General features: G+C 56.8%; 1 protein-coding gene across 1 annotated transcript; it reads left to right on the top strand.

Moving 5' to 3' along the window:
• The first annotated feature begins 15,194 nt into the window (after positions 1 to 15,194).
• SHISA8 (shisa family member 8) lies at positions 15,195 to 24,516 on the top strand. Its single transcript, XM_061989644.1, has 4 exons — positions 15,195 to 15,742; positions 22,940 to 23,064; positions 23,172 to 23,312; positions 24,272 to 24,516. The coding sequence occupies exons 1-4, from the start codon at positions 15,195 to 15,197 to the stop codon at positions 24,514 to 24,516; spliced, it is 1,059 nt and encodes a 352-aa protein (XP_061845628.1).
• The last annotated feature ends 910 nt before the right edge of the window (positions 24,517 to 25,426 follow it).

Genomic DNA, 25,426 nt, shown 5'->3' with positions numbered 1-25,426 from the left:
GCTGTTCACCCTCACTAGCCTCTCGTGGCCATCATCACCTTGCCCTGAGGGTGGCCCTGGGTCATTTGCAGTGGGAGATGCCAAAAGCACTTTCTGTTCCAAATGGGAAGGAGCATTGTTTTCAAACCAGGCAATCCCATATCAGCGGAACAAAAAGCAGTAAATTGGGATGAAGGAGGAGAGACCTATTACCCTCCCCTCCAGCTCCTCACAGAGTCCCCCCACCACAGCCCCAGTCCCCTCAATGCCTTCCTGCCAAATTCCCACCACCACCGCTCATATCAAAATGAAACCTATAAATGCTGCTGGGGTGACACGTTTCTCAGTGTATTGCTGGCAACGGTCTCTCTGGGTTTCTGGTTTGCTATTCAGCTCCTCAATTATTTATCCCCGCCAGGGAATGGGGAAACAAACTCAGCGAAGCAAACTTCATGCCCTGCAGTGACACCATGAGTTATTAAAAAGAAAAAACAAACCCACAGGAAAAATTCCCCAATGAGTCATTTAAGATGTATTAAATCAGCCCTAACCACAGAGACGATAGTCATGACACGCTGCTTACTACCAGCATCGGCAGGGTAAGGCCAGTGGCAGGGCTAAATCTGGGTATCCCCATGGCATTTCCCAATAGGGATGTTTGGGGAGAGTCCTGCCGGTGGAGGGTAAACCCCTAATGTCTTTGTTTACAGTTTAGAGTGGTGGGATGTGTGGAGGGGTGGAATTGTAAGCTCCTTGTAACCTGTGTGTACATCTGGGGTGAGAGAATGACGGGATGCAGGGGATGCTATAGACACTGTGGTGGGATGTGGGGGCTGGAAGGATACAGGGGGTTCAGTGGATGCAGAGGGATGTAGGGAGATACTGAGAGATGTGGGCAACACAGTAGGAAGTGGAGGGCACAGGACACGGAGGGGAATGCAGTAGGTACAGGAGTATGGAAGATGAAGGGGACTGGGGTGATGCAGGCAGTGCAGGAGCTGTGGGGGGATGCACCTTACGCCATAGAGGCTGCTGAGAGCCCTTTGGTGGGACTTGGGGAGCAGCAGGATGTGTGCCAGGAGGTCTCCTGGGAAGCCTGCTGACCTGCCTCCACCTGAGCTCCATCACAGCTCCAATGCCAAGTGGCTGTGGGGGCAGCAGGAAAAGGACCCCTTAAACACCACCTCCCTGTGGTGTCTGCTGCAACCAACTGGTGGGTGTCTGCTGCAACCAACTGGTGGGTGTCTGCTGCAACCAACTGGGCACTGGCCCTATGCTCAGCAGAGAGCCCTTTGCCCCTGAGGGTCACTTTCTGTGGGAGCTTCCACCTCAATCTGCTTCCTCTCACCACAGCCAGGCCTCTGTGCTCCCTTAGCCACAGGGATCTGGTGGGATGTATCTCTTGACCCTGGTCCCAGACAGTGACAGTGCAGAAGAAGATGGGTAAAGGCTATGCAGAGGGTATGTGCAGCTCAGTATGCTTGGGCCCCAGCAGAGAGAAACAATAGTGGGGACTCACTAGCCTGAGAGGCGTTAAAAGCAGCTTATCTTGAGCTCATTCCTTGCTTTCAGCCCAAATCCAGAGCCATCCATCCACAGTCAAAATGCTCATGCCTGAATTGTGATGTACTTGTGATGTAAGCCGTAGAAGGGGAAGTGTTGAAACTTATCTTGCTTCAAGGGATGCTCTGAACCGCCCTCCCTCTCCACATCAAGAGCACACACAGATCCGAGCAACTGGGTGGGTTCCTGCAGATCCCCCACTCTATGGCCCGCCTCTCAGCCCTCTCACCTCTCCCTCCGATCCTCATCTACCCCTGCAGCCACGAGCCACAGGATGCTGGGATGCTCACTTGGGCAGCGCTAAACCCCTCCGGGATGCTCACTTGGGCAGCGTTTAACCCCTCCGGGATGCTCGCTTGGGCAGCATTTAACCCCTCCGCGGTGCTCCCTTGGGCAGGCTTTAACCCCTCCGAGATGCTCCCTTGGGCAGGCTTTAACCCCTCCGAGGTGCTCCCTTGGGCAGCGCTTACCCCCGCGCTGGGCGGGCGCGGAGCCGCACGCAGCCGCGGAGCTGCTGTCCCCGCAAGCCGCCGGCGCGCCGGGCTCCACTGCAGCAGCCTGAACGCCCGCAAAAGCATAAAGGGCAGGATTTTAGGAGAAGCGTGTGAAATGTGTTCTGGCAGATCAGCCGAAGAGCTCTCCAGAGAAAGGAAAGCATTAACATTTGCAAAAGGTCCTTGCAACAAGGCAAAATGAAAAAATCCCAGCAGGCAAATCCAGATCTCGGGGGGATCCCAAAGCCCTGGGATGTGGACAAGGATGAGACAATGGTCTGGGCACGGTCCAGGAGTGTTGTGGGAAGGAAATGTCCCCGGGCAGGACTGTTACACTGGTGGAACGGTATGGTGGAGGCAATGGGAGTGGGGGGAAAATGCCAGCTCCTGGCCAGGATCAACAGCACACAGAGGTGCAAGGAGATCGGTTTAGACTTGCTTGGGACAGGATCTCCCCCAGGTCTGACCTCTTTTCCTCCACCAGCCCCTCTCTCCCACATGATGGATTCACAGAGAAAGGAGGGAAAAAAAAACCCTGAAGCCTGTGATTCATCCTTACTATATTTGCACTTATTATTAGAAAGATGAAAATATAGCCAGAGCTGGAATTACAGATTTAGTAAGCAGGACTGCCTATTTCAGCATATACTGCTTCTCCCAATAACTCTAACACTCCAGGAGACCAACTCACACCCTCACTAGCATTAAGGCATTGCCCTACACAGTCTGCTTATGCATCTGGATGGATATATTAAGTGAGCAAGTCCTTGAGGGACAGCAACGTTTGGGTTCCTGGTGTTGCCTGCTCAGCACACTGCTCGACCGGCTGCTGCACGTAAACCTCTGCCTCGGCACTCAGCCCCCTGCTAAGGCTCACTCACATTTTGGAGATAAATGGGTCCATAAAAGCCGTAGGCAGGAGGGACTTGTTTGCTTTCTGCTTTACAAACCTTCTCCACCCCTGGCAGTGAGCCTGTGCCAAGGGGGAAGAGGGGTAGAGCCTGAGCTTGCCAGCTCTTTGCTGTAACTCACCCCTTTGCCCCCAGCCCCCAGCTTTCTATGGAAAAAAATAACAAACCCTGCAAGGTTTGAGTGCCGCTTTCTTGGACTCAGCAACCGTGCCCAGCCTCACACCAGCTCTTGTCCACAGGTACGCTCTGCACACACCAGGGAGGGGAAGCATCTGATGTCTCCTTATGACACCTCTCTGAACCACCTGCCTCATGCCAGGAGACCTGCTGCAGCCTCCCTACACACCCCAGCAGCCTCCTGCACCGCTTCTTCCTTTCCGCTGAGCTGCCAGGTATGGCCAGGCAGCCGAGGTATCTGCTGCAGCCTGCTTGTTTGGTTTAAGGCTTTTGGTTCAACAAGAAACCAGTTCTTTTATCATTGTGACTGCCTGCAAAAGAGGATTTCCAAGGTTTAATAAAGTAGCAGCCAGTTGCATGACCTGAAGACAAAGAAACTACCAGGTACCAGGAGCAGGTGCTGGTCTCCAGTATCTCCCTTGCAAAACAATGGTGTGCTGTAGCCTGCTCCAGGTGCATAAGCCAACATGGATGAGCACCAGATGCCACTGCCAACCCTGACCTTGCCCTGCCTGTCACCAGCCCAGGGCTGCCCTCCTTGGTAGAGACAGCGGGGTGGGCAGAATAGTAACAGGCATTTTGGCAGGGGAGCCCCTGATGTGGTCCTGTTTGCTGTGAGAGACACTGAGGGACTCCACCTTTGGCACTGTAAAAAATACTGGGTGACCCCAACTGCTTACTGGAGAGGTGATGGCACCCCTATTTCTGTCCCTGGCCTCCTAGGAAACATGTGGGAGGTATTTTTATCCTCCTGACTTCCTTAGTCACCGGTGCCTGCTTTAAATGGGTCAAGAGGGAATAAAGATGCTGCAGCCCCTGCTCCCTCACTGCCTGTCTTGGAGCACATTTACTGGCAGCACTGACTCTCCCTCCCTTTGTGCTCCATCCCAACCAAGTGTCGCCATGGACCTGGAGACCAGGAGAGACCTCCTCCTTCTCTGGCAGTGTTGTCTGCAATTAACTCCTCATTAAAAGCTACAGAGATGCTACACATTCAGGACTGCAAGGGCACTCTCCTGGGACAGTGGGGAGGAAGATGGCCACTCTGATGGCAGCAGAAGCAGCATGATGGGGCTGATGGATGTGTGTGGGTAAGGGGCAGCAGGAAAACTGCCTCTATCTGGAATGCCCCAGGCACTTGGGTATAGGGTGTCAGGTATGGCCCCTCTGAGCCATTTTGGGAAGGGGATAAGGTGCTTGAGGAGAGCCCATGAGATTTGCATCAGCTGTCAGCGAGGCCACAGAGCAGGTGGAACGCACCACGACAGCGTTTGACATCAACAATCCCAAAATGACGGTGATCTTCCTGGGACATGGTGCCACTCAACGCCACAAGTCCCAGCGTGCTCTGACACACATATGATGCCAGCATCGGGTTTCATGGGCTCGTGTTTGGTGACCACCCTGGGAACCACAGGGAATCTGGGAGGGTTTGGAGCTGGAGGTCTGCCTGAGCATGTCCCCCTGCCCTGGCTGCAGTCCCACTGTCCTGGCACAGCCCAGCTGGCTCTGCGAGCGGTGCACCCTGCTTCTAGTGGCAATGCTTGCCAGTCGCCAGGCCAGGACATTTTAAAGGTTTTGCTCATGAAGGGTGACAACAGAGCTTGACATCTGCCTGCTCTTGGCATTTCGAGGGTGTGATTTCCACTGTGGTCGCCTTTGCGGCTGACACCCAGTTTGGAGGGGACAGAGCTTGCCTCCAAGGTGACCTCAAGAGACAAGCAGTGGGAGAGCCACAGCACCCAGGGGAGATTTGGGCCTCATCCTTTTGACGCCTTATACCCAGAGAGAGAAAAAAACCCATCAGGAGACAAATCCAGTTCAAAGGGAGGGGGGCGATGGCTGACAGAACCAGGCAGTCGCCTCCATCACATTTAAGGGAGTTCATTTTCCTCCTGTCTCCTCAGATCTGTCCTCCCGCTGCGCTTGCACAGAGCTGCGCAGCATGGCCGCCCCGGGGAAGAGGCAAGGGGAGGGGGACCGGCTTGCTGGGAGATGTCCTGGAGAGGAGCCGCGGCTCCAGGCACACCGTGCAGATGGGGACACATTCCCCGGTGTGAGACAGAGGGGAGGAGGGCCAGCAGCCTGCCTGGGACATTTTCCCCCTCCCTCATGTGCAGAGAGGGTGGGATGGGTGCTGGCAGCCCAGCTTGCTCATATCAGTGGGAAAGCATCTTTGCTGCAGGAGGAGACTGCAAAGTCCTCCCAGGCCACTAACAGCTGTCCTGGGGGTACCTGGCACAGTGCTACCCTCAGGCACCTCGAGGCAGGAGCCAGGACTTTACCAAGCCAAAAACTCACATACAGATAGTGAGATTAAAACAAAAACAAAAGGGAAAAAACAGTGAAGTTTTGGAACTTTTCATCTCTGCCTCCTGACCCTCCAGGCTATTCTCGTTTGTACCTTTGCAAGGCTTTTTTCTCTGTGAACAGGAGGATGTCTTGCTAATGAAGGCAGAGCCCCACAGGCACTTGTGTGGGTGGGGAACCTGGCAGGGTTTTCAGTGCTCTGGCCACTTTGATTTCTAAAGCCACCAAGCCCTTTTTTGCACAGCCAGGGAGATGGAAGTGGCACGAGAGCATCCGTCCCCCCCCCGAGGTAAGGCTGGTGCAAGGGAAAAATGTCTCTGGCAATGATGTGGAAGATGGCAGAAGGGCTGCTCAGGTGTTGCTAATTTTTAAGACCGAGCTTTCCTTGTCTTTGCAATTCAGCTGCTCAGCAAGGCATGACATTTTATCCACTGGTCCTGCTGCCCACTGAGGGAATCCATCACCACCCAGCCAACAAGCTCCAGTTGAGGTCTGAAGGACGACCTGGAAACGTGAGCTAAACATCTAAACACGACCTCGATGCTAAAGCATCCCCTGCCACTCCAAAGAGCCCTTTGGTAGAAGGCATCTCTGATACACACACCACTTTCCTGCTGCAGGATGGTGTGTCTGGGCTTTTCTCTTTCACCTAGAGCTTTGGAAATAACTTTGGCTAGAACAGCCTTGAGCTGTCAGCCCTCCCAATGAAATGGAGGCTCCAGCTTTTACTCAAGAAAAGCAAACTGGGGCAAGAGAGCTTTTATATTTCTGAACACTCAGCACTCTGTGTCCTCCACACCTCCCAAAGCCCAAGGTCTCATCTCAGGCTCCTAGATGCCAAGGGAGCAGAAATCAGGAAACACTTCTGGCAGTGCTGTGCCTGGCGATATAGAATCATAGAATCATTGAAGAGGAGGGGTTGGAAGGGACCTCTAGAGATCATACAGCCCAACCCCGTGATAAAGCAGGTTCCCTTTGATCAGGTCACACTGGAATGTGTCCAGGTGGGTTTAGAAGAGCCTCCAGAGCAGGAGAATCCACACCCTCCCTGGGCAGCCTGGGCCAGAGCTCCCTCACCTGAACAGCAAAGGAGTTTTTCCTTGTGTTTAAGTGGAACTTTTTGTGCTCCAGCTTATGTCCGTTACCCCTTGTCCTGTCACTGGGAAACAGTCACTGTCACCCCATCCTCCTGACATCCAGCCTTTAGGTATTTACAAGTGTTGATGAGATCTCCTCTCAGTTTTCTCGGTTCTGGGCTGAACAGCCCCATGTCTCTTAATTTAGACATATTCCTCTCATTGCACATTTGCCCTGTCACCCCATCATTTGCAGAGTTGCAGGTTGTTTCTGAGCCCCTCATCTGGCCTCAGCACTTTGCAAACCTCATGTAGATCTTCAGAAATAATTTATTGGGAGTCAGTATGATGCCTTCTTTTCCTTCTCCTCTTTTCCCAGAGTTTTTCCATGGATCCTTCTGCATCCTTGGCCACAGGATTTTCTGCTGTCACATCCCCCAGCCCTTGCCCCACCAAAGTGGGTGCATTCACCCAATGCCCTTCTCAAAGCCACTCACTAATTTGCTCCCCCCTCCCCTTCACACAGAGCAGTGGACAGCTTTCCCCTTCCCCACATTATATGGGATCGTTTTTTATCCCCAGAAACATTTGCTTAAGAAGAATCTCACCCTGCCAGCTTGCAATGGCCTTATGCTCTATGTGGTGGCATCTTAGGAGACAGGGAGGTGGGAGGAGTGTGGGATCTCCAAGGTGTGGGGACAACTCAGCCCCCATGCCAGGGGTCCTGTGCTGGCGTTAGAAATGGCAGCAGCACTGATGGCAAGCAAATTGCATTTTAAGATGAGCTTCAGGAAGGTGTAGTGAATGATTTGGGTTTTCCTGGGCTGCAGCAATGAGAAGTGGGACAGACAGGCAGTGACTGAGGCAGTGAAGAATCTACGTCCCTAGTTATTGCAGGTGATGGGCACTTACTTGGGTCCAAGAGAAGCCCAGAGAAGCTCAAGAACAAGAAACTCTAAGAGATGTACCAAATCCAAGAAACAACCTCTGTATCAGCAGTCTTCCAGCCGCAGGCTGCCTGAGGTGAGAGACAGTATTAAACTCTTGCCCTGCTCCTATCCCCTTGGCATCTCCCTTTGGTGGTCATCAAAGATGCCCCCGGGGGCTGGACAACCCCTTGGTCTGACCCCACTTGCTCTTCCTTCTGAGGGGCTCAAAGCCACGATGGCTTCAGCCGGTATCCCTGGCTGACAAACACAGAGGGTTTGCTTCACCCAAAGCTCTGCTGCTGGTGGCATCTGTCCTGTCCCCAGGCCGGGATTTGGGAGGCAGAAGGAAAGCGCCATTTCCAGTGGGAGCACCAAGGTGACCCTCGCTTGCTGCAAAGACGCTGATGCTGGCAACGGCACAGGGACGGTTCCTACAGGGCGAAAGCGACACGCTTGATTTTTAGTCCCCCAAAAGAGCAAGGCTTACTGCACAGCGAAATGTCATTGGGTTAATGACAGGAGACCTGCAGCTAATCCCTGACACTAATAGGATTGGGCCATCTTCAGCAGGTCTCACTCGCAGAGGCGAATCATGCCAGAATGAAACTGGCTCCAGAGCCCTCAGGCTCCCGGTGGGCGAGGGAGCTCTGCCAACAACCAGCCCTCTGACAGCAAAACCTTCTCCCTCCTCTTTAATCCAGGGAAAAGAGACATCAAAAGGCGAGTGTGTTCACCCTGGGACCGCTCTTGGGAAGCTAAGGGCGAACGTGGGAACAGAGCATGCAGTCTGCTGGTGGAGAGAAGAAGAGCTGGGCACGTGCCCAGGGAAGGGCAGCAGGAGGAAGGTGACAGGCCCCAAGGCTCTGAGCTGGGGCAGCACGTCCGTGCCTCCACATTTTCTTTAGCTTCTCACTCACCCTTGTCCTCTGCCACGTGAAAAGCAAACCTGACCTGCTGGTCGACCCCCTTTCTTTCCCTGGTATTAGTTAAGGACTTTTCTTTCCCAGTTCTGCTCACGAGCCTTCCCCAATGCCTGCCTGAAGACCTTCTTCTCAGCGCACATCCCTGATTGCTTTTTCGCCTCAAGCAAGGGCAGGAGTGAGACGTTTGGGGCCAGTCTTTACTGGGAAATGGTTACTGTGAGAGGAGCAGGGTACTGGGCCCCTCCACATCCCCACTGGAGGAGCTTGTCTCCCAGTACGGGACAGAGCAGGCAAGAGGAGGAGGCGGATGTGCCTCTGCTGCCAGTGTCTCACTAGTCAGCCTCTGTTTCCATGTTGAACGTGATCCTGATAGAAGAAAAAGAGGTTTCATCTGCTTGCTGGGAGGTCTACAGGCCCTGGGCAGCCCTGCTAGAATGCCAGCCAGGTGCCCTGGCCATCCTCCTTGACATATGGCCAGATTGGCTGCTCTGGCTGCTCCAGTCACCTCTCTTCCCAGGGCTCTTCCAGTCACAACTCATCTACCCAATCTCTCCGTGAGATGTCCGCCAGCACGAGACCACCAGCACATGCTTACACTCCTTCCCACGCATTGACACACCCACACAACTCTCCACAGGGCACTTTTATGCATGTGTGAGCCCACCCCCCCTGCAGCACGTGTGCAGATGTGCACCCCTGCCATGTGCATGTCTACCCACAACTGCCATTCCATGCTCAGATGTAACTCCCTCCCATTTACACAGCTGCATCCTGTGTGCCCAGGTGGCCAAGAAGGCCAATGGCGTCCTGCCTTATATCAGAAATAGTGTGGCCAGCAGGACCAGGGAAGTGATTGTCCCCCTGTAGTCAGTGCTGGTGAGGCTGCACCTTGAATACGGTGTTCAGTTTTAGGCCTCTCACTACAAGAGGAACATTGAGGTGCTGGAGCATGTCCAGAGATGGGCAATGAAGCTGTTGAAGGGTCTGGAGAACAAGTCTGATGAGGAGCAGCTGAGGGAAGTAGGGAGAGCTGAGGAGGGGAGACCTGATCACTCTCTATAACTACCTGAAAGGAGGTTGTAGCAAAGTGTGGAGCAGTCTCTTCTCCCCAGTAACAAATGGCAGAACAAGGGGAAATGAGCTCAAGTTGTGCTGGATAGAGTTAGATTGGACATTGGGAAGAACTTTTTCACTGAGAGGGTTGTAAAGCATTGTAACAGGCTGCCCAGGGAGGTGGTGGACTCAGCATCCCTGGAGGTGTTTAAAAAATACATAGCTGAGGTGCTGAGGGGCATGGTTTAGTGGTGGGCTTGGCAATGCTAGGTTAGTGGTTGGATTTGATAAAAGTCTTTTCCAATGGGAACAATTCTGGGATCTACTTCCACTGCCCGTATTCCCAGTGCCCACTGCAGCTCGTCAGCACTTATGCCCCACTGCAAGTTCATGCAGTTACACCTGCCTGGCCTGTGCTGGGTGGGGGATGATGAGCCCCCACACATCCCCTGGTGCCTGGGGATGAGGAGAGGCAGCTGGTTTACATGTCCCTCTACGATGCCCCGCTGACTCTGAGCCTCCCATGGCACCAGAGCGTACCCGGCAGCTGGCTGACGCCTGTGCCAGAGCCCGCGCTTGGCACGGCCGCCCTTCCCGAGGAGAGGCCATACCCACGGCTGCCAACACCGCACGCTGCACGCTGCTCCCGGCCATATGGCCTCCTCTTGCCAGCCCTGCCTCAGCTGCTGGAGCAGGCGCCCTGAATCCCCTCTCCCAGCAAACGCCAGCAGCTCGCTCTGCCGCCGCCACCATCTCAGGGCCCCTGAGTGCACGGGGACCGTGTCAGGTTCCTTTTGATGACACAGCCCAAATTTTATTGTCTGCAGGTGGCAAAAGAAGGCCAAAGCTGGCCCTGCTGCCTCCCACCCACCCTGCAACAGACCCTCTTCCGCACACAGCAGTCTCCTCCAGCCCCAAGGACGTCTCGCATGGGGACGATTGCTCTCATCCCTTCTCCTTTCAGGTGTGTTTTGCCCTAAATGATCATGGTTGGAATCAGTGTCTTGCCTGAGGACATTTTGGTGCTGGAGTGTGTCTCAAGATGGGGAATGAAGTTAGTGAAGGGTTTGGAGAACAAGTCTGATGAGGCACAGCTGAGGGAACTGGGGTTATTGAGCTTGGAAAAGAGGAGGCTGAGGGGAGACATGGTCACTCTCTACAGCTACCTGAAAGGATGCTCTAGTGAGGTGTGGGTCAGTCTCTTCTCTCCAGTAATGAATGACAGGAAAAGAGGAAATGGCCTCAAGCTGCACCAGTGGAGGATTAGACTGGAGACTGGGAAGGACTTTTTCTCTGAGAGGGTTGTAAAGCATTGGAATAGGCTGCCCAAAGAGGTGATGGAGTCCCCATCCCTGGAGATATTGCAAAGCCATGTAGATGAGGTGCTGAGGGACGTGGTTTAGTGATGGGCTTGGCAGTGTGGGGTGAGTGATTGGACTCGATGATCTTATAGGTCTTTTCCAACCAAAATGATTCTACAATTTACCAGCATAGCCCCTGCCACCAGCAAAGGCTCTGAGATTAGTCCTTAATGTGAATTCCATGGTCAGCCAGACCCACGGGCACCGTGGAGTTTGCAGCCGATGCTCAGGAGCCTCTGTGGCTGTACCTGGGGGCACAGCTGCCGTCTTACAGGGGCAGCTGGGGGACCTTGGGCTGCCAGCCTGCATCCTGCTTTCCTGTACCGCAGCGTAAATGAAAAAATAAGCCCTTGCTTTGAGCTGATTTTCTCCTGATTCCTCTGGATGTCATTTGGGTTTGGATGCAGCTGCCTTTTGGAAGCTGGGAGCTTGCAAATCTCGACTTTTGAATGTTTGTAATTATGGTCGTAACGGTAAAGGCACATATGCTTCTGTGTTCTCTATAAGCCATTAAAAAGCACAATTGCTCTTTTACAGCCTTTTTTACAGCCAGAGCATCAAGCACAGGCAGGGGAATAAAACCCCTGTGCACGTTGGGCCGGAAAAAGGGCATCTGGGGGCCACTCCAAGCTCTGCCACTGCATCCATGTGACCCCCCCACTGCGAGTTTAACTTTCCCCTTCGTCATTGACACCAGAAGCCCCAGATCTCCTTTGGGTCCCATCATCTGTTGAGCCCATGAGGACGTGTGGAGGGGAGCAGCCTCTTACCGCACATCAGCCCAGTACCCGACTCTAGGGATTTCTTTTCCCAGTCCTACACAGCAGATGTGGGAAAACTTGGGGCTTCCCAGCTGAAGGCCAAGGAAATTTCCCCCTACTGAAGATAAATGCAAGGAGAGCCTCCTCCCTGGGTCTACCCCTGGCTAGAACAACACCAGTTTTGGCAGCCAGAATTTTGGAGGGGAGAAGGTTTCTCTAGGGTGTCCCAGGGGATGTCAGGAGGTGCAGGGGAGCCCTCCTCCCTCAGCACAGCCCTTCTGCATGGAGCATCCACCCTACAGCACCATTCTTTCCTCCTTTCACCTCTCAGCCCGGGGGCCAGCTTAGACCTGCACAGCAAACATCACTTTTTGTGGCTTTGTTTCACATTGGTAATAGCGATGGCTCCCTTCTCCTCAGGCCAGGTCCTGGCAGCTCTGCCTGCTCTGCACTCCCTCTCATCAGCAGGGATCTGGGTCTGTCAGGCTCTCTGGCTGTGACAGAGAGGATCTCCTCCAGATCGCTGTGCCCTGCCAGAAACAATCTGTTTCTAGTGTCAGTGCTCGGCGTATCCCTCCCCGCCCAAATCCTATTTCTGCAGGCGCAGACACCCTTCTGTGGTCTGAGTGGTGCTGTCACTGCAGGGGATATTTCTGTGACAGCCTCCACGGCTTGTGGCCAAAGCCTACCAGATCTTCTCTCCCAAATCCCCATCCTCAGAAGTGCCCATGGACACTGCAAGCATATTCTTTGCTTTTTCTCTGGAGGTCTCTCTTGACCCGAATTTTCCTATGGGTCCTTGCTGCTGGTTGTTGGGGATGTGAGAGGTGTGGGTGCTGGGCTACAGGATTTCCCTCCAACAGCTCCCCTCCCTTTTGGGATGCAGTTAGTGGCTGGGTTGCTTATTTGACAAAGACGAGCTGACGGCTCAGTGGGTCTGCCGGCTGCCACCCCTGGCACCAGCACCACACATAGACAGCCTCTCACGGGTCTTGCTCTGCGTGCCAGGGATGTGTCAAGGGGTTGGTCCTGCACACCATGCCCTTGGGTTTAGTTTCCTTCTGGGGTGACGGAGGCAGATGGCACCTATGAGTGGCTCTCCCTCCACCCCTCTCGCTTCCAGAGACCCTTTAAAGCTTCACACTCAGAGAACACCCTCTCCCCCTTAAAACCACTCCTTTTCTCCCAGGTCACACCAGACAACCATTTTCCAGCAAACTCCCCAATTTTGGCAAGTTTTTCTCTCCGCCTGCTAACGGCCTGCTAAAACCTCCGGACCCTCAGGCAGCTCTGCTCTGCTCGCATGCATGTCGAGAGCGATCTCCCAGCGCCTGGGAAATGATTGCTGGCATTACCTGGACAGCCAGCAAACTTTGCTTGTGCAGCTTCTCTCTTGCTGCTGCTGCCGCTGCCGGCTGTTAACGCTAATGACCCCCCATTCCTGCAGCTTCCAGCTGATAGAGCCATTCATCGGAGAGCCCCTCTGAGATCCAGGGGAAGTGCGTGGCTTTTAGAGACATGGGGTTTTCTTCCACCTCACTAGCTTTTGATCTCTTTCGGGGAGCTCTGGAGGCTGCAGGCTATCTTACCTAATGGATTTCTATTAGTTTGTGGCACTGGGGAACGATTGGCTGTGTCCTGAGCTCCAACTGCTCTCCTTATCCATGTTTGCAATGTCTTTGGCTTTTGCCAGCCTCCAGATGGGAAGCGGCCAGGGCCCTGCAGGGCCTAGGTTTGGTGACCAGGGAAGGGATATTTTATCACCTAAATCCCTCCCACAGCAAAACATGGCAGCGTCTCACCCTTGCTGGGAGGAGAAGCTGTCTACACGAAGCTCTGGCCCAAAACATCATGACACGTGGGGAGGATGATGATGGCGCATTTCATCCCTCTGTGTGGCAGGTGACACACTGCTCTCCCACTCGAGCCGTTGGTGATGGCCAGCTCTGGCCCTGCGTGCCCATGCAAGGCTGCCCAAGCCCCTGTCACAGCGGTTGTCTGTGCAGGAGCTCCATGTCAGTGTGGCACCCTCAGTGTGTTACTCACTGTGGAGGAGCTAAGGGATGGGTCCCGGGGACAGACCAGTCCATGGGGCTTCAGTGTTGGCCCAAAGGAGGCACCCATTGGAGAAGACTGAGCCTCTCCAGCTCATTTAATCCCATCTCCATCATTGCAATGTCTTTTTGCATCACTGCTTGCCTGGAGTCTCCCATGCCAGAGCTGTGCAGCCCAGAGGCAGTCCCATCCCCCAGGTTAGGGTACTGACACGGCAAAGCGGGACGAGGCAGTGTTCAGCTCCTCTCTCACAGAGCATAGAGGGAATGACTTGCCCAAGGAGACAGCAGAGGCGTTGCGTTTGCTGCCCTTCCCTGGGGCAAGATGCAGGACAGTCTGGAGAAGACTGCAAGCAGATCACCCATGCATCTCTGCCCCTCATCCCAGTTGCACAGTACACTAGCACAGGGCAAGGGGCTTGACAGCCCCAGATTCCTCCACCCTGTTCTTACCACAACAGCCCCAGAGCAGGAAAAGCAAACCCTGCCCTCCTGGGGAGAGGACCCGGCAGTGAGGATTAATATCATCTTTATGGAAGGCACGGGACAGAGAGCAGAGTGGTGGGAGCGCATCACTCAGAGAAGCCTGGACTTTGAAGCCCAAACAAGCGTCTGGCTGTTCAGCAGCTAGCAAAGAGGGTGCCCCAGCAGCCTTGCTGCCTCACCCATCCTGCATCCCCGCTGTGCACACCGGAGGATGCTCTGATGCTCACAAAGGGCTGAGGATACTGCTCTCCCACCCTCCCCTGTGTGGTCCCCAGCTGTGCAGCTACAGGAGGGCATCCCACTGTCCCGGAGGCCGCGTACCACCCCCATTACATCCTCGTCCTGCGTCCCAAAGTGCCAGCGTGACGCCCCGCAGCTGCGCCCCCGGGGTCTGGGGTCTCACTGCGTGGGGCAAGCGGGCAGCGTGGGGCAGGAGGTACGTGTGCCCGCCGCGGCGGCCCGACGGGGAGGGCGGGCGTCCTGCCGCCCGCTGGCGGCGGCCAGCCTAGCAAAGGACTCGGTGAAGGACCTTCTCCGGTTTCCTCGGGAGGCTGACAGGCGGCGGGGAAGACGAGCCCCCCGCGCCTCGCTGGCCGCGCCGGCTCCCTCCCTCCCCCCCGCCCCCCCCCCCCCTCCCTCCCTCCCTCTCCTCCTCCTCCTCCCGCTCCTCCCGCCCTGGTGCGAAGGGCTTCGGCTGCTTCTCCCTTCTGTTCGCTCCGCTGCTGCGCGCCGAGCGCGGTGCGGGGCGCGGGCAGAGGCGCGGGGATGGGGCGCCCGCCGGCCCGCAGCGCCCCCGCCCGCTGCCGCCGCCCGCCGCCGCCTCCCCTCCCCGGCCGGTGGGAAGCGGCGCTTCTCCCCCGCCGCCCGCCTCGCCTCCTGCTCTGAACCTCTCTGCCCGCCGGCCGATCCGGGGAGAGGGTTACGTCCCCTCGCACTTTTTTCTCCCCCACTTATTTTATTTTCACGCTCTTTCTTTAAATTTTTCCTGCGCCTTCCCCTCATCACCCCCCGGCCCCGATCCCCGCCCTCCGGGAACCTGCTTCTGCTCCACGGGGGCTCTTCGGCGGCCATGCGGCCGGTCCCGGGCGAGCGGCTGTAGCTCGCCCCGCTCGCCTGGATGGCCCCCAGGAGCCGCGGGCGGATGGAGCCGAGCTACGTCGTGGGTATCTGCTGCCTGGTGCTGCTGGAGCCGGGCCGGGTGTGGAGCGCGGAGCCCAGCACCGGGGGACCGGGGGAGAGCGGGAACAGCAGCCAGGCACCGCCGGCGGAGACCACGGCTCCCGCGCCCACCGGGGCGGCACCGACGGGGGGAGACCGCTGCCGGGGTTACTACGACGTGATGGGGCAGTGGGACCCGCCGTTCAACTGCAACGCCGGCATCTACCAATACTGCTGCGGGACCTGCGGGTACCGCTTCTGCTGCCAGTTCAAGCCCGGGCGGCTGGACCAGAGCGGCTGCTCCAACTACGACACCCCCAACTGGGTGAACACGGGGCAGCCTCCCGCCCGGGTGGACGAGACCCCCGAGGACCCCGCTCGCGACAAGACCAACATGATCGTCTACATCATCTGCGGCGTGGTGGCCGTCATGGTGCTGGTGGGCATCTTCACCAAGCTGGGCCTGGAGAAGGCGCAGGGGCCCCAGACGGAGATGACCGTCTCCAGGTAAAAGGATCCAGTCCCCCACGCCCTCCCCACTCCATCCCCCCTCCCCCCATGGGTAGCAAGCCCATGCCACCAGCACCTTGTGTAGGGTGAGACTGGCTTCACCCTGGGGCTGCCAAGACCATGAGGTGATCCTGAAACCCCTGTCCTGGCATGCTGAGACATGGTGGGGAGGGGGGTTGGCTGCAGCCCTCCAACCTGTCCCGGCAGCCTCCACGAAAAGGGATGATACACCCGTCTCCTCTCAAAATGACCTGTTCTATCCCTTTGAGGAGTCCTGTCCCCAGCTCAGGAGAGCCATCCCCATGTGATGTGCCCCCCACCCCCCCAAACAAAGCTGTGCTTCCAAATGTATGGGGAAGGTGGGACTGGGACCGACAGTGTGGGGTGACTGGGGACCGCAGTCCCCTTAGGCTCAACCTCGCTGAAAGAGCAGGTGGAGAGGGGATGGCAAAGACAGCTCTGCTGTGGCTGCTGCGGCTGCTTCATGTGCGTGTGCATGTGCACACGTGTGTGTGTGTGCAGGGGTGTGCTTGGGCGCCTACCTCTGTGCACCAGGGAGGGGTGGGTGGGACATGGCCCTTTGCAGGAGGGGCATGGGCTGCAAACCCCCCAGGGCTCAGTTGTGTAGATTCCCCCTGGCCCCATGCCCTGCAGCTCCAGCCCCTGGCTTTCCAGCCCACTCCTGTGGCTGAGAGTGGAGTCGGGGGGGGGGGGGGGGGGGGGAAGGTCAGGCTGTCAGATTCACTTCAATGAATCGGTGTTTCTTCCTCTCTCCCTCCCACCCCAGTCCTTGCTCTGGATACACACTTCTTGCTCCATTTGAGCACACTCCCCTTGCCCCTTGCCACATGCCCTGCATTCGCCTCACTCCCAGCACTGAGAGGTCATGAGCAGCCCAGCCTCAGCCCCACAGGTTGCAGCTCCAGCACCCTCTCTGCCAGAGGCAGCAGGGTCGGGTGCCTGAGGATGAGGCAGATGGGGACAGGCAGGTGACCCTCCTGACCTGTGGTGGGGAGAGGTAGGGCAAGGCCAGGCAAGAAAGGGCAGGGCTGGCAGCCACAGACGTGGCTCCACTGCCTTGCTTTCCCCTGGGTGTCATGTCCCACAGCTCTGACGCTTTGGTAGGGTTTTCTTCTCCCTCTTTTTAATTTTGGTTGAGGTTATTTTAGTGTTTTGTTGCCAATCACACTCCATGAGTTTAACACTGGGGGAGCGGCTGCCCTTCCCGGTGCAGCTCAGCTCAGCTCAGCCTCTGCGGCTCTGACTCAGAGCTGTCCCTCCTCAGCCTCCCCCCCCCACCACCCCCGGTGCACAAGCAATGCACTTGTGTACACACACACACACAGAGTGAGGGGCCAGGGCAGGAACACCAAGGTGGTCTTGCCATGGTCGTGTGCCCCCAAATGGAATTGGGAGAGATGGAGAGGGGACTCAGCAAGCGCTGCAGGGGTAGAGCAAGGAGCTGGGGGCTGAGCTGAATCCAGCACCTCTGTGAGCAGCGGGATGCACGCTCTACTTTGCCTCTTCCCAGAGAGGACATCAAGCCTGGTGATAAACCCATCTCTATGCCATTTTGTTCAGGGATTTTAGCTTTAAAAAATAAATAAATAAGAAAGCAAAGCCAGGCTAGAGGCAATGATTTCACTGGGACCATCAGGGAGCTGCCCTGGATGCACCCCTCCCAGTACAGACACCTTCTCTCCTTCCCCTGGGACGCCCACCTCCCACTGCCTGCCTGGGATTTGGGCAGGCCCTTGGGTGCTGCATCCCACCCCTAGACCCACCCCACTTCTTTCACCTGCCTGGCACAGCATAGACTGACCCCTCAACTTGGAAGAAGGGCATATCTAGGCATGGATGGGGGTCACAGGACCCTCCTGGGCAGCGTGAGGCAGTTTTGGGGGGATCCATGCTGCAGCACCCGGCTCTTGATGGGGAGTCTAGCTGGATGCTGCTGCCAGCCTGTGCCTCTCCCCACCATGTCGCCTGAGGAAGTGCTGGCACCTTGACAGGATCAATACAGTCTCTGCCAGCCTCTTGACTCCCCTTCCATTCACCCTCTGCCGAGTCTTTTTTTGGTCTCCCTTGCCTTCCTGGGAAGGAGATACTGCATTTGGGGAGGGGTCAGCTCCCGAGACGCCTGGGCCCAGGTCCTCATCCCCTTGCCTTTTGCCATCACCAGCCACCGGTGGGGCTACTGCTGCCACTCACCGAGGGGTGTTCTCTGCAGGTCGCCTCAATTCTGTGCTGCCAGAGCCCCGTGTTTCTTCATGTCCCCCCTTCTCTCTTGCTCGTGCAAATGGGGCTTTGCCAATCAATTTAGGGAGGACGGTGCCTTTTCTCCCTAAATCCATGGATCTTTGTGGCACTGGCATATGGACCTTGCTCGCTTTTGTGGGACAAATCAAAAGGGCACCTTCATGGCTGCAGAAGTCTGGAGAGGTCTTACCATCTCCTGTGCCCCATGTCCTTCAGCCTAAGCCATGAGCAGCTCTGGTTCCATGGGGACGGTGACCACAGGCAGTGGCAGGGTGGGAGTGGTGCCTTGGGTGCAGAGCCCTAGTTGTGGGGCATTTCGACCTGCCTCACCCCTTGTACCCACGTTGGGCAGTATCACCTCGCTTCCCTCTCAGTGCCTCAGGTAGGAGCTTCTCATTTGCTCCTCGGGCACCGCATCGTGGCCTTGGGCCAGCTCCCTGTTGCATGGCCAGCTTCGTTTCCATTCCCACCTCTCCCTCCTGCCGGGGTTTTTCCGCTCCTGGGGCATGCTGCCTACTGCCCCGGGACGGCTCCTGCCACTGCCGCTTGCAGGCTTCCCTTTTTGGGGGGAAGGTCAACCCCTTCTGCACCTCCAGACATCATTCATCCTGGTCCTGGTCCTGGCCCAAGCCCAGGAAGAGAGACCAGGCGCAAAAACCCAACTAGCCGCTCCCAGATGGAGATACCTGAGCCCTTTTCCAGTTTATCCTGAGTCCTGCCCCCTGGCCTCAGCCACCTCCAACACAGCTTTTCCTTTCAGGCTTTGACTGCTAGTCCTCCTAGGGGACGGGGCTGCCGCTACCTGGTGTGCCCTCGCCTCCCCATCCGCCTTCCTCCTGCAGGGCCTTATGGCGGCTCCCACAAAGCCCTCTCCTTCCTGCTCGGCTCACGCTTGGCACCGGGCCCTGGCGCTCGCTCAGCCTGGCCAAACCCTGCGTTGAGTCAGGAACACCTGCCCATGTTTTTCTTCAGGCCCCGGATCTCCGGGGACGTCGGGTCCTTGGGGCCGATGGGATCTTGGCTGTGCCCACTGTGTGAGAGCAGGACTGAGCCCCAGACCCCTCACCCCTAAACCTGCTGGGGGGTGCTTGCAGGTTGTGGCTGGGGTGGACATCCCTGTGCAAAGAGTTGGGCAAGGAGCTGCCTTCTGGGGGGCCACAGCGATGCTGGAGAGAGGCAAAGTAGACAGCAGGAGCAAGTGCGCTAGCAGCCACAGTAGCTGAGCCTCTGATGGCGGCTTTTCTCGCTCTGGGTCTCCTCATACTATCTGAGGTCCCAAAACTCAGCCCCTCTGTGCATCTGACCACACTTTCTCTGTCAATGCTCCACTCTGTGGTCGATGCCTATGAAGACTTAGAAAAGGTGTTTGCAGGCAGCGTGGTGAGTCTCATGTGCTGGCTCTCTGGGGTACAAGAGAGAGGACCCAACTCTGGCTGGGAGAGAGACCCAAAGCCCTCCTCACAGGCTGGATGTGATGTCCAGCCAGGTGGGCTCACTCCCACTGTCCAGTGCTTTGCCCAAGCCACCATTGCAACTCTGGTTTTGCAAAGGTACCTTGCTACCTCTGAGCCTTCCTGGGCATCCTCAAGTGTCCCATGGTCCCTACACTGTTTGGTTGAATGGATGGACACCCCCTGCCCCAAGCAGACATACCACAAAGCCATGGGAAATGTTTCCCTCCAGGAGGTGGAGATCAATATGATACCTGTTGGGACCCAGGTGGGATGCTAGCCTACCCACAGCCACCATGTGCTGTGCTTGTCCTCCAGCACCTCATCTCTGGTCCGAATTGGCAGCTGCTGCCTTCTGTGTCCCCTCCAAGAGTGGCAATGCCACTTTGGCTGTCACTCCATTATCTCTCCTCTCACCTCCCATCACTCCCTGTCCGCTTGCTCAAGACTTGCAGCCACTCTTCTGTTGGGCTTGCCAGGTGTAGGGCTTTGGACTTCCCAAAAGCAGGTCAGTCCCTGGGCTCCAGTGCTCTGCCAGGCCCTGGGTCCTACTCCCACATGGGCATGTCCATTTCACGCACCTGTGACTTCCCTAGGGATGGCTCAGGAGCACCAAGTGCTGCCTGCCAATTCTTGCCCCATGGAGTTGTCTTGGCCTCCATCACCATTGCTCTTTGCTTGGTCTCAGGGCTCATGCCAGGCTGGTTTGGAGGGTCTTGGTTACACCTATTGGCACAACCAGGCTTGCCACAGAGCTGGCTGCACGCTTGTGCAGGTGAGGCCGTGCTCAGGCAAGCTGAGTGGCCAGCGGCCTTTACAAATGGCCTCACACACTCAGCATCTGTGGCAACAGCAGCTCCTCAGCACAGTGTCATCCTCCAGGTCCACTTCTCTTACACCACATTGCCCAGGGATGGGGACCAGGAGAGAGGTTCAGCCCTCAGGAGCTGGCACAGGGCTGAGAGTGTGAGCCCAGGTGTTGCCAGCACTGAGGGCTCCTGTGTGCTTCTCACCTCAGCAAAATAGCTCGTTAGGAGCTGCTTGTGCCTTAACTGTTAATTGTTGTCATCCACACACCCCAGCAGTCAGCAGGGAAGGCAGGCTTATGAGAAAGAGCACTGATGGATGTATCTGGAGAAGAAGTCACAGATAAAGGATTGCTCAAGCTTCACAAACAAACCCGAGGGGGAAAAAAGGGACCACAAAAAATAAGGCAAATTTTAAAAAAAATAGGTCAAATCTCATTGAAGTTCGTGGTGAAACAAGCCTGTTTGAGCCTTGGGCCCTGGGGACAGGCAAGAACAGGCAGCAGCCCGTGGGCAGGGTGGCAGTGAGTAGTGCACTCTGGGGAAGTGGGGACTTGACAGCATGGCAGCTCCCTGGGCTGACAGCCCACGGCCTCAGGGGACCTGCCTCCCCCTGCCCTGCCTCAAGCACAGCCTGCTGCTCACCCAGGCTCTGTGCACAGAGCATCTCTGGATGCTGCACCAGCAGCCAAAGGAGCCAGGCTGGGCCCAGAGCTGGGATCAGTGGTCCGCAGGAGGGCTCCAGGGGAGGTGAGAGGTTTGAATAGCTGCAGGATGGAGGTGCCACAGGATGCCCAGGGCAGCTTGGTCCTGTGTTTGATCATCTTCATAGGAAAAAAAAAAAGGGTTGTTTCTTCTGTTTAAACAGAATTTCCTGTGTTTTGGTTTCCACTCATCACCCCTTGTCAGCCTGGTGCTGCCTTGTTGCACCCTCCCTTCAGGCATTTATACACATTGATAAGATTCCCCTGAGCCTTCTCTTTTCCAGGCTGAACAGTCCCAGCTCTCCTAGCCTCTCCTCAGAGAAGAGATGCTTCAGCCCCCTCATCACCTTTGTGGCTCTTTGCTCGACTTTCTCCAGTGTGTCCTTGTCTCTCCTGTACTGGGGAGCCCAAAGCTGGAGCCAGCACTCCAGGTGTGGCCTCACCAGTGACAAGTAGAGGACAAGGATCACCTCCCTTGATCTGCTGGCAACACATTGCCTAATGCAGCCCAGGACACCATTCATTGCCTTTACCACAAGGACACATTGCTGGTTTACAGTCAACTCGGTGTCCACCAGGACCCCCAGGCCCTGTTCCATCAACCTGCCTTCCAGCTGCCTTTCAATTCAGCTCCATGGGGTCCTATTGGCCCACTTGGACATGCAATGATCCCGGGGGTTTGTTACCCAAAGCTCCCCAAGAATGGCATGAAGTGAACCCAAAGTGCAAGCAACCCTCTCATCTAGCTTTGCTCTTGCCATTGCCTTGTGATCTTCACTGGATCCCAGCTGGGAGGGAAATGTCTTGGGGAACAGCCCTAGGGGACCCCTGAGCATCCCCATCCCCAGACATAACATAGTGCTTTCCACATTGTTCTGGCCAGGTTCACTGGGCTTTTGAGCACTCTGGAGCCAGAAGCTGACATATCCACCAAGTCAGGATTATTTCCCCCCTCCTTCCTCTCCAATTTGCATTTATGCACGTTACATTTAATCTGCTGTTTTATTGTCCAGCCACTTGCTGGCCATCAGCTCCTGATGCAGCTCCCAATGTGCGTCCATGAGCCAATCAGAGCCTCCAAGGTCTGCTGACAGTGAGCTGGGGATTAGGGAGACAAAAAAAAGCCCTGAGCAGCCACCCCTGTGACCTTGCAGGTGGAATGCTGTGTCTCCTCATTGAGAAGCCCCCACACCAGCAGGAGCATCCCATCCTGCCATGGCACTTGCTGCTGATGGCTGCAACACAGTCCTGCTCTGGCACCTCCAGTGTGCCCTTCTCCAGCACCACCAGTGTGCCCTGCTCTGGTGTCACTGGTGTGCCCTGCTCCAGTATGACCAGCGTGCCCTGCTCCAGCACCATCAATGCAGTGAGACTGCAGCATCTCCATCCATGAATGTTAAACAAAATAGGGCTTTATCTTACATAACAGTGTTTAATGTTTAATGCTGCTCCTTACAAGGAGGGCGTTACATGAGGACAGCGCATGTGCCAGAGGCTGGTGCTACCTCATCCTCCTTCCCAAAGATGTGCAAGTGCCCTCTCTAATGCCCTTCCTCGGGGTCTTCTTTGCTTTGAAGGGACTGGAGTGGAGGTGTCACCTCCTCTCCCCCTCTTCCCCTAGGCTCTTGCTTCAGGGGAGCATCCCCTGGTTGTTGTGCTGTCGGTTCAGGTTCCTCCGGCTCAGTTTCTCGTACTCTCACAGCCTGCTGAGCCGCATGTCTCCCTTGCTGACCTCACCCACTGACACTCCCACGTCCCTCTGAGAGCTTAGCCCCAGCCAGATCCCAATTTACTGTCGGGGAGGGCTCGCCAGCCCCTGTGCAAAAGCTGGCTTGGGAGCCTGGGTGCACTCCTTGTTCCCAGTGCCCATTTGCTAGCCTCAGGCTGCCAAGCTCTGCCTCAAAGAGGCTGGGACACATTGATGGGGACAGTGGAGTGGGGCATCACCCTAACAGCCCTTTGCTCCCTCCCCAGGACACTGACGGACCTCCTGAAGCAGCCAGGCCATGGCCCCTCCGAGCATATGGATGGTCTCATGGGGGCTGTGCAGGTCCCCCTGGCCGAGGGCCTGGCCCGGGGACCCCCAAGGAACAGCACAGGTAAGGCACCAGCACAGTGGGGAAAAATAAGTTGCCTTGGGTGAATGAAGGCAGTAGGAGGGCACTGCCCACGGCTGAGCCTCCCCTGCCTGCCTCTGCCTCCGCAGACAAGCCACCCCTGAACAACGCGGTGCCCATCGCTCCCCCGCTCGGGCGGCCCCATGGCCACTGCAAGCGCCTGCCACTGGCCACCAGCCTGGCCCTCCCGGCCCCTGCCTACACCACCTATGCCACCCTCAAAGCTGGAGGTGAGTGCTGCTGTGGGATGGGATGGGATGGGATGGGATGGGATGGGATGGTGACTGGGGGAGATGCACACTGTCCTCAGAGAGGGGCAGGGGGCTTGCAGAGGGGTACAGGTAGGATGAGCACCCCAGTCTCCCAGGGAAACTGCTCACAGCAGAGGCTCTGTAGCTCCTCCCGGCCCCATTGAGCTGCTGCGCTGCCCAGCCAATAAGCGCCCGGGATCATGCTTGGACCCACAGCACAGGAGAGATCAGGCTTCTCCCATAGATCTACTGAACTGTCCAGCCAATCAGAGCTCAGGATCTCCCATGGCCTCAGAGCACTCCCAGCCAGTCAGCACCCAGGATCCCACTTGGACCCACAGCATGCCCCAGGCAACCAGAGATCAGGCTTCTCCCATAGATCTACTGCACTGTCCAGGCAATCAGAGCTCAGGATCTCCCCAGTGAATCAGAGCTCTGGGTGCCACTTGGACCCACAGTATACCCAGCCAACCAGAGCTCAGGATTTCCCATAGATCTACTGCACTGACCAGCCAACCAGAGCTCAGGATCTCCCATAGATCTACTGCACTGTCCAGCCAACCAGAGCTCAGGATTTCCCATAGATCTACTGCACTGACCAGCCAACCAGAGCTCAGGATCTCCCATAGATCTACTGCACTGTCCAGCCAACCAGAGCTCAGGATCTCCCATAGATCTACTGCACTGTCCAGCCAACCAGAGCTCAGGATCTCCCACAGACTGAGAGCACCCCCCACTCAGTGAGCACCCAGGATCCCACTTGGACCCACAGCACGCCCCAGCCAAACAGAGACCAAGGTCGCCCATAGACCCACAGCACTCCCCAGCCAATCTGTGGACAGGATCCCCTGCTCCCCAGCCAATCATCCCCCAGGCTGCCTCCCGCCTCTGCCCCTGGAGGCTGTCCCCGGGGTGACGCCGCTGTCCTGTCCCCGCAGAGAGTGCCTCCGAGGACTTCTACAGGCGCTTTGGGGGGCCAGAGGTGCCCTTCCCGCCCACCGAGGCCCCAGCCCTGCCGGAGGGCTGCCCAGCGGCCACAGGCCCGCGGCTGCCAGGGGGCACGGCCTTCCCTGGGGGCTGGGAGGCCGGCCCCCTCCGCGGCCCCCGCCGGCCCCCTGGGCTGCTCTACGGGCAGCCCCCCCGGCACCTCGCCACCAACAGCAAGACCGAGGTCACCGTCTGACTGCTGGCGCCATGGGGGACGGCACCCAGGGCTTCCCTGGAGGAAAGCAGCGACGGTCCTGCACAAACCATGACCCACGGGGGCTGGCCGGGGTGGGAGATGCACCCTCCGTCCTCTCTCAGGGACTGGGACTGCCACCCATGCTTCAGCATGGAGGAGGTGCTGTGGGCCAGGCCCTCCTTCGCATCCGGGCAGCAAGTTTTAGCCCTTCTCAGCCCACCCCACGAGAAGGCTGAGCCAGGGCCAGATTGGCAGAGCAGCCTGTGGGGGTAGGGGCCAGTGCTGGACAGATTACAGGCCCCAGGGCTGGGGGGGGGACGACACAGTGTGCTGGGGTCAAGCACCCCCACTTTGCACCACGGACTAGGTTGGGGGATAAGTAACGGACTCAAAAGCACTACCCTGGTCCCCTTTCCCTCCCCAGTCTCCCCTTCCCCACTGCCCTGACCTCCACCTTGTCAATAAATAATACATTAAACTGTGTGGCCTTGCTCTGGATTGGCTGGGGGAACCCCATGCTGCTCCCAAAACCTCAGCCCACAGGTAGCAGGGGCCAAAGCTCACCCCCCTAGAGCCCAGGGACTTTCCCCCATGGGGGATAGGGTGGGAATACAGCTTCCCCAGGCCAACTGCAAAGCCCTGGCAGCAGTTACACAAAAAAACCAAACAGCTCTCCTCTGCCTGAAGTTTAACAGTTCTGACAGACTTTTACCAGGGGGAGGAGAGAAACAAAGAGATGGAGCGAAAGGACATTGTTCCAAGCAAGGTCAGGTAAAAGCTTTCCTCCCATGTAGATGCTCCTAAAATTGGAGGCTTCTGGCCCAGCTTTACCTTGCATGGCTCTGCTCAAGGCCTCAGACTCGGGTTGCTTCCAGAGGAGCACAGAGACGCTACACTTGCTCCACCCAGG

Source organism: Colius striatus, chromosome 1 (assembly GCF_028858725.1).
Source record: "Colius striatus isolate bColStr4 chromosome 1, bColStr4.1.hap1, whole genome shotgun sequence".
NCBI lineage: Eukaryota > Metazoa > Chordata > Aves > Coliiformes > Coliidae > Colius > Colius striatus.
Note: the sequence above shows the minus strand (reverse complement) of the source record. Positions and strands in the feature narration are given on the sequence as shown.

What these genes read in the sequence shown, in the direction of transcription:
- SHISA8 (XM_061989644.1), top strand. Translation starts at nt 15,195, where the DNA reads ATGGCCCCCAGGAGCCGCGGGCGGATGGAGCCGAGCTACGTCGTGGGT. An exon ending in ACGGAGATGACCGTCTCCAG is followed by an intron (nt 15,743 to 22,939) that starts GTAAAAGGATCC and finishes CTCCCTCCCCAG; the next exon opens with GACACTGACGGACCTCCTGA. An exon ending in ACCCCCAAGGAACAGCACAG is followed by an intron (nt 23,065 to 23,171) that starts GTAAGGCACCAG and finishes CTGCCTCCGCAG; the next exon opens with ACAAGCCACCCCTGAACAAC.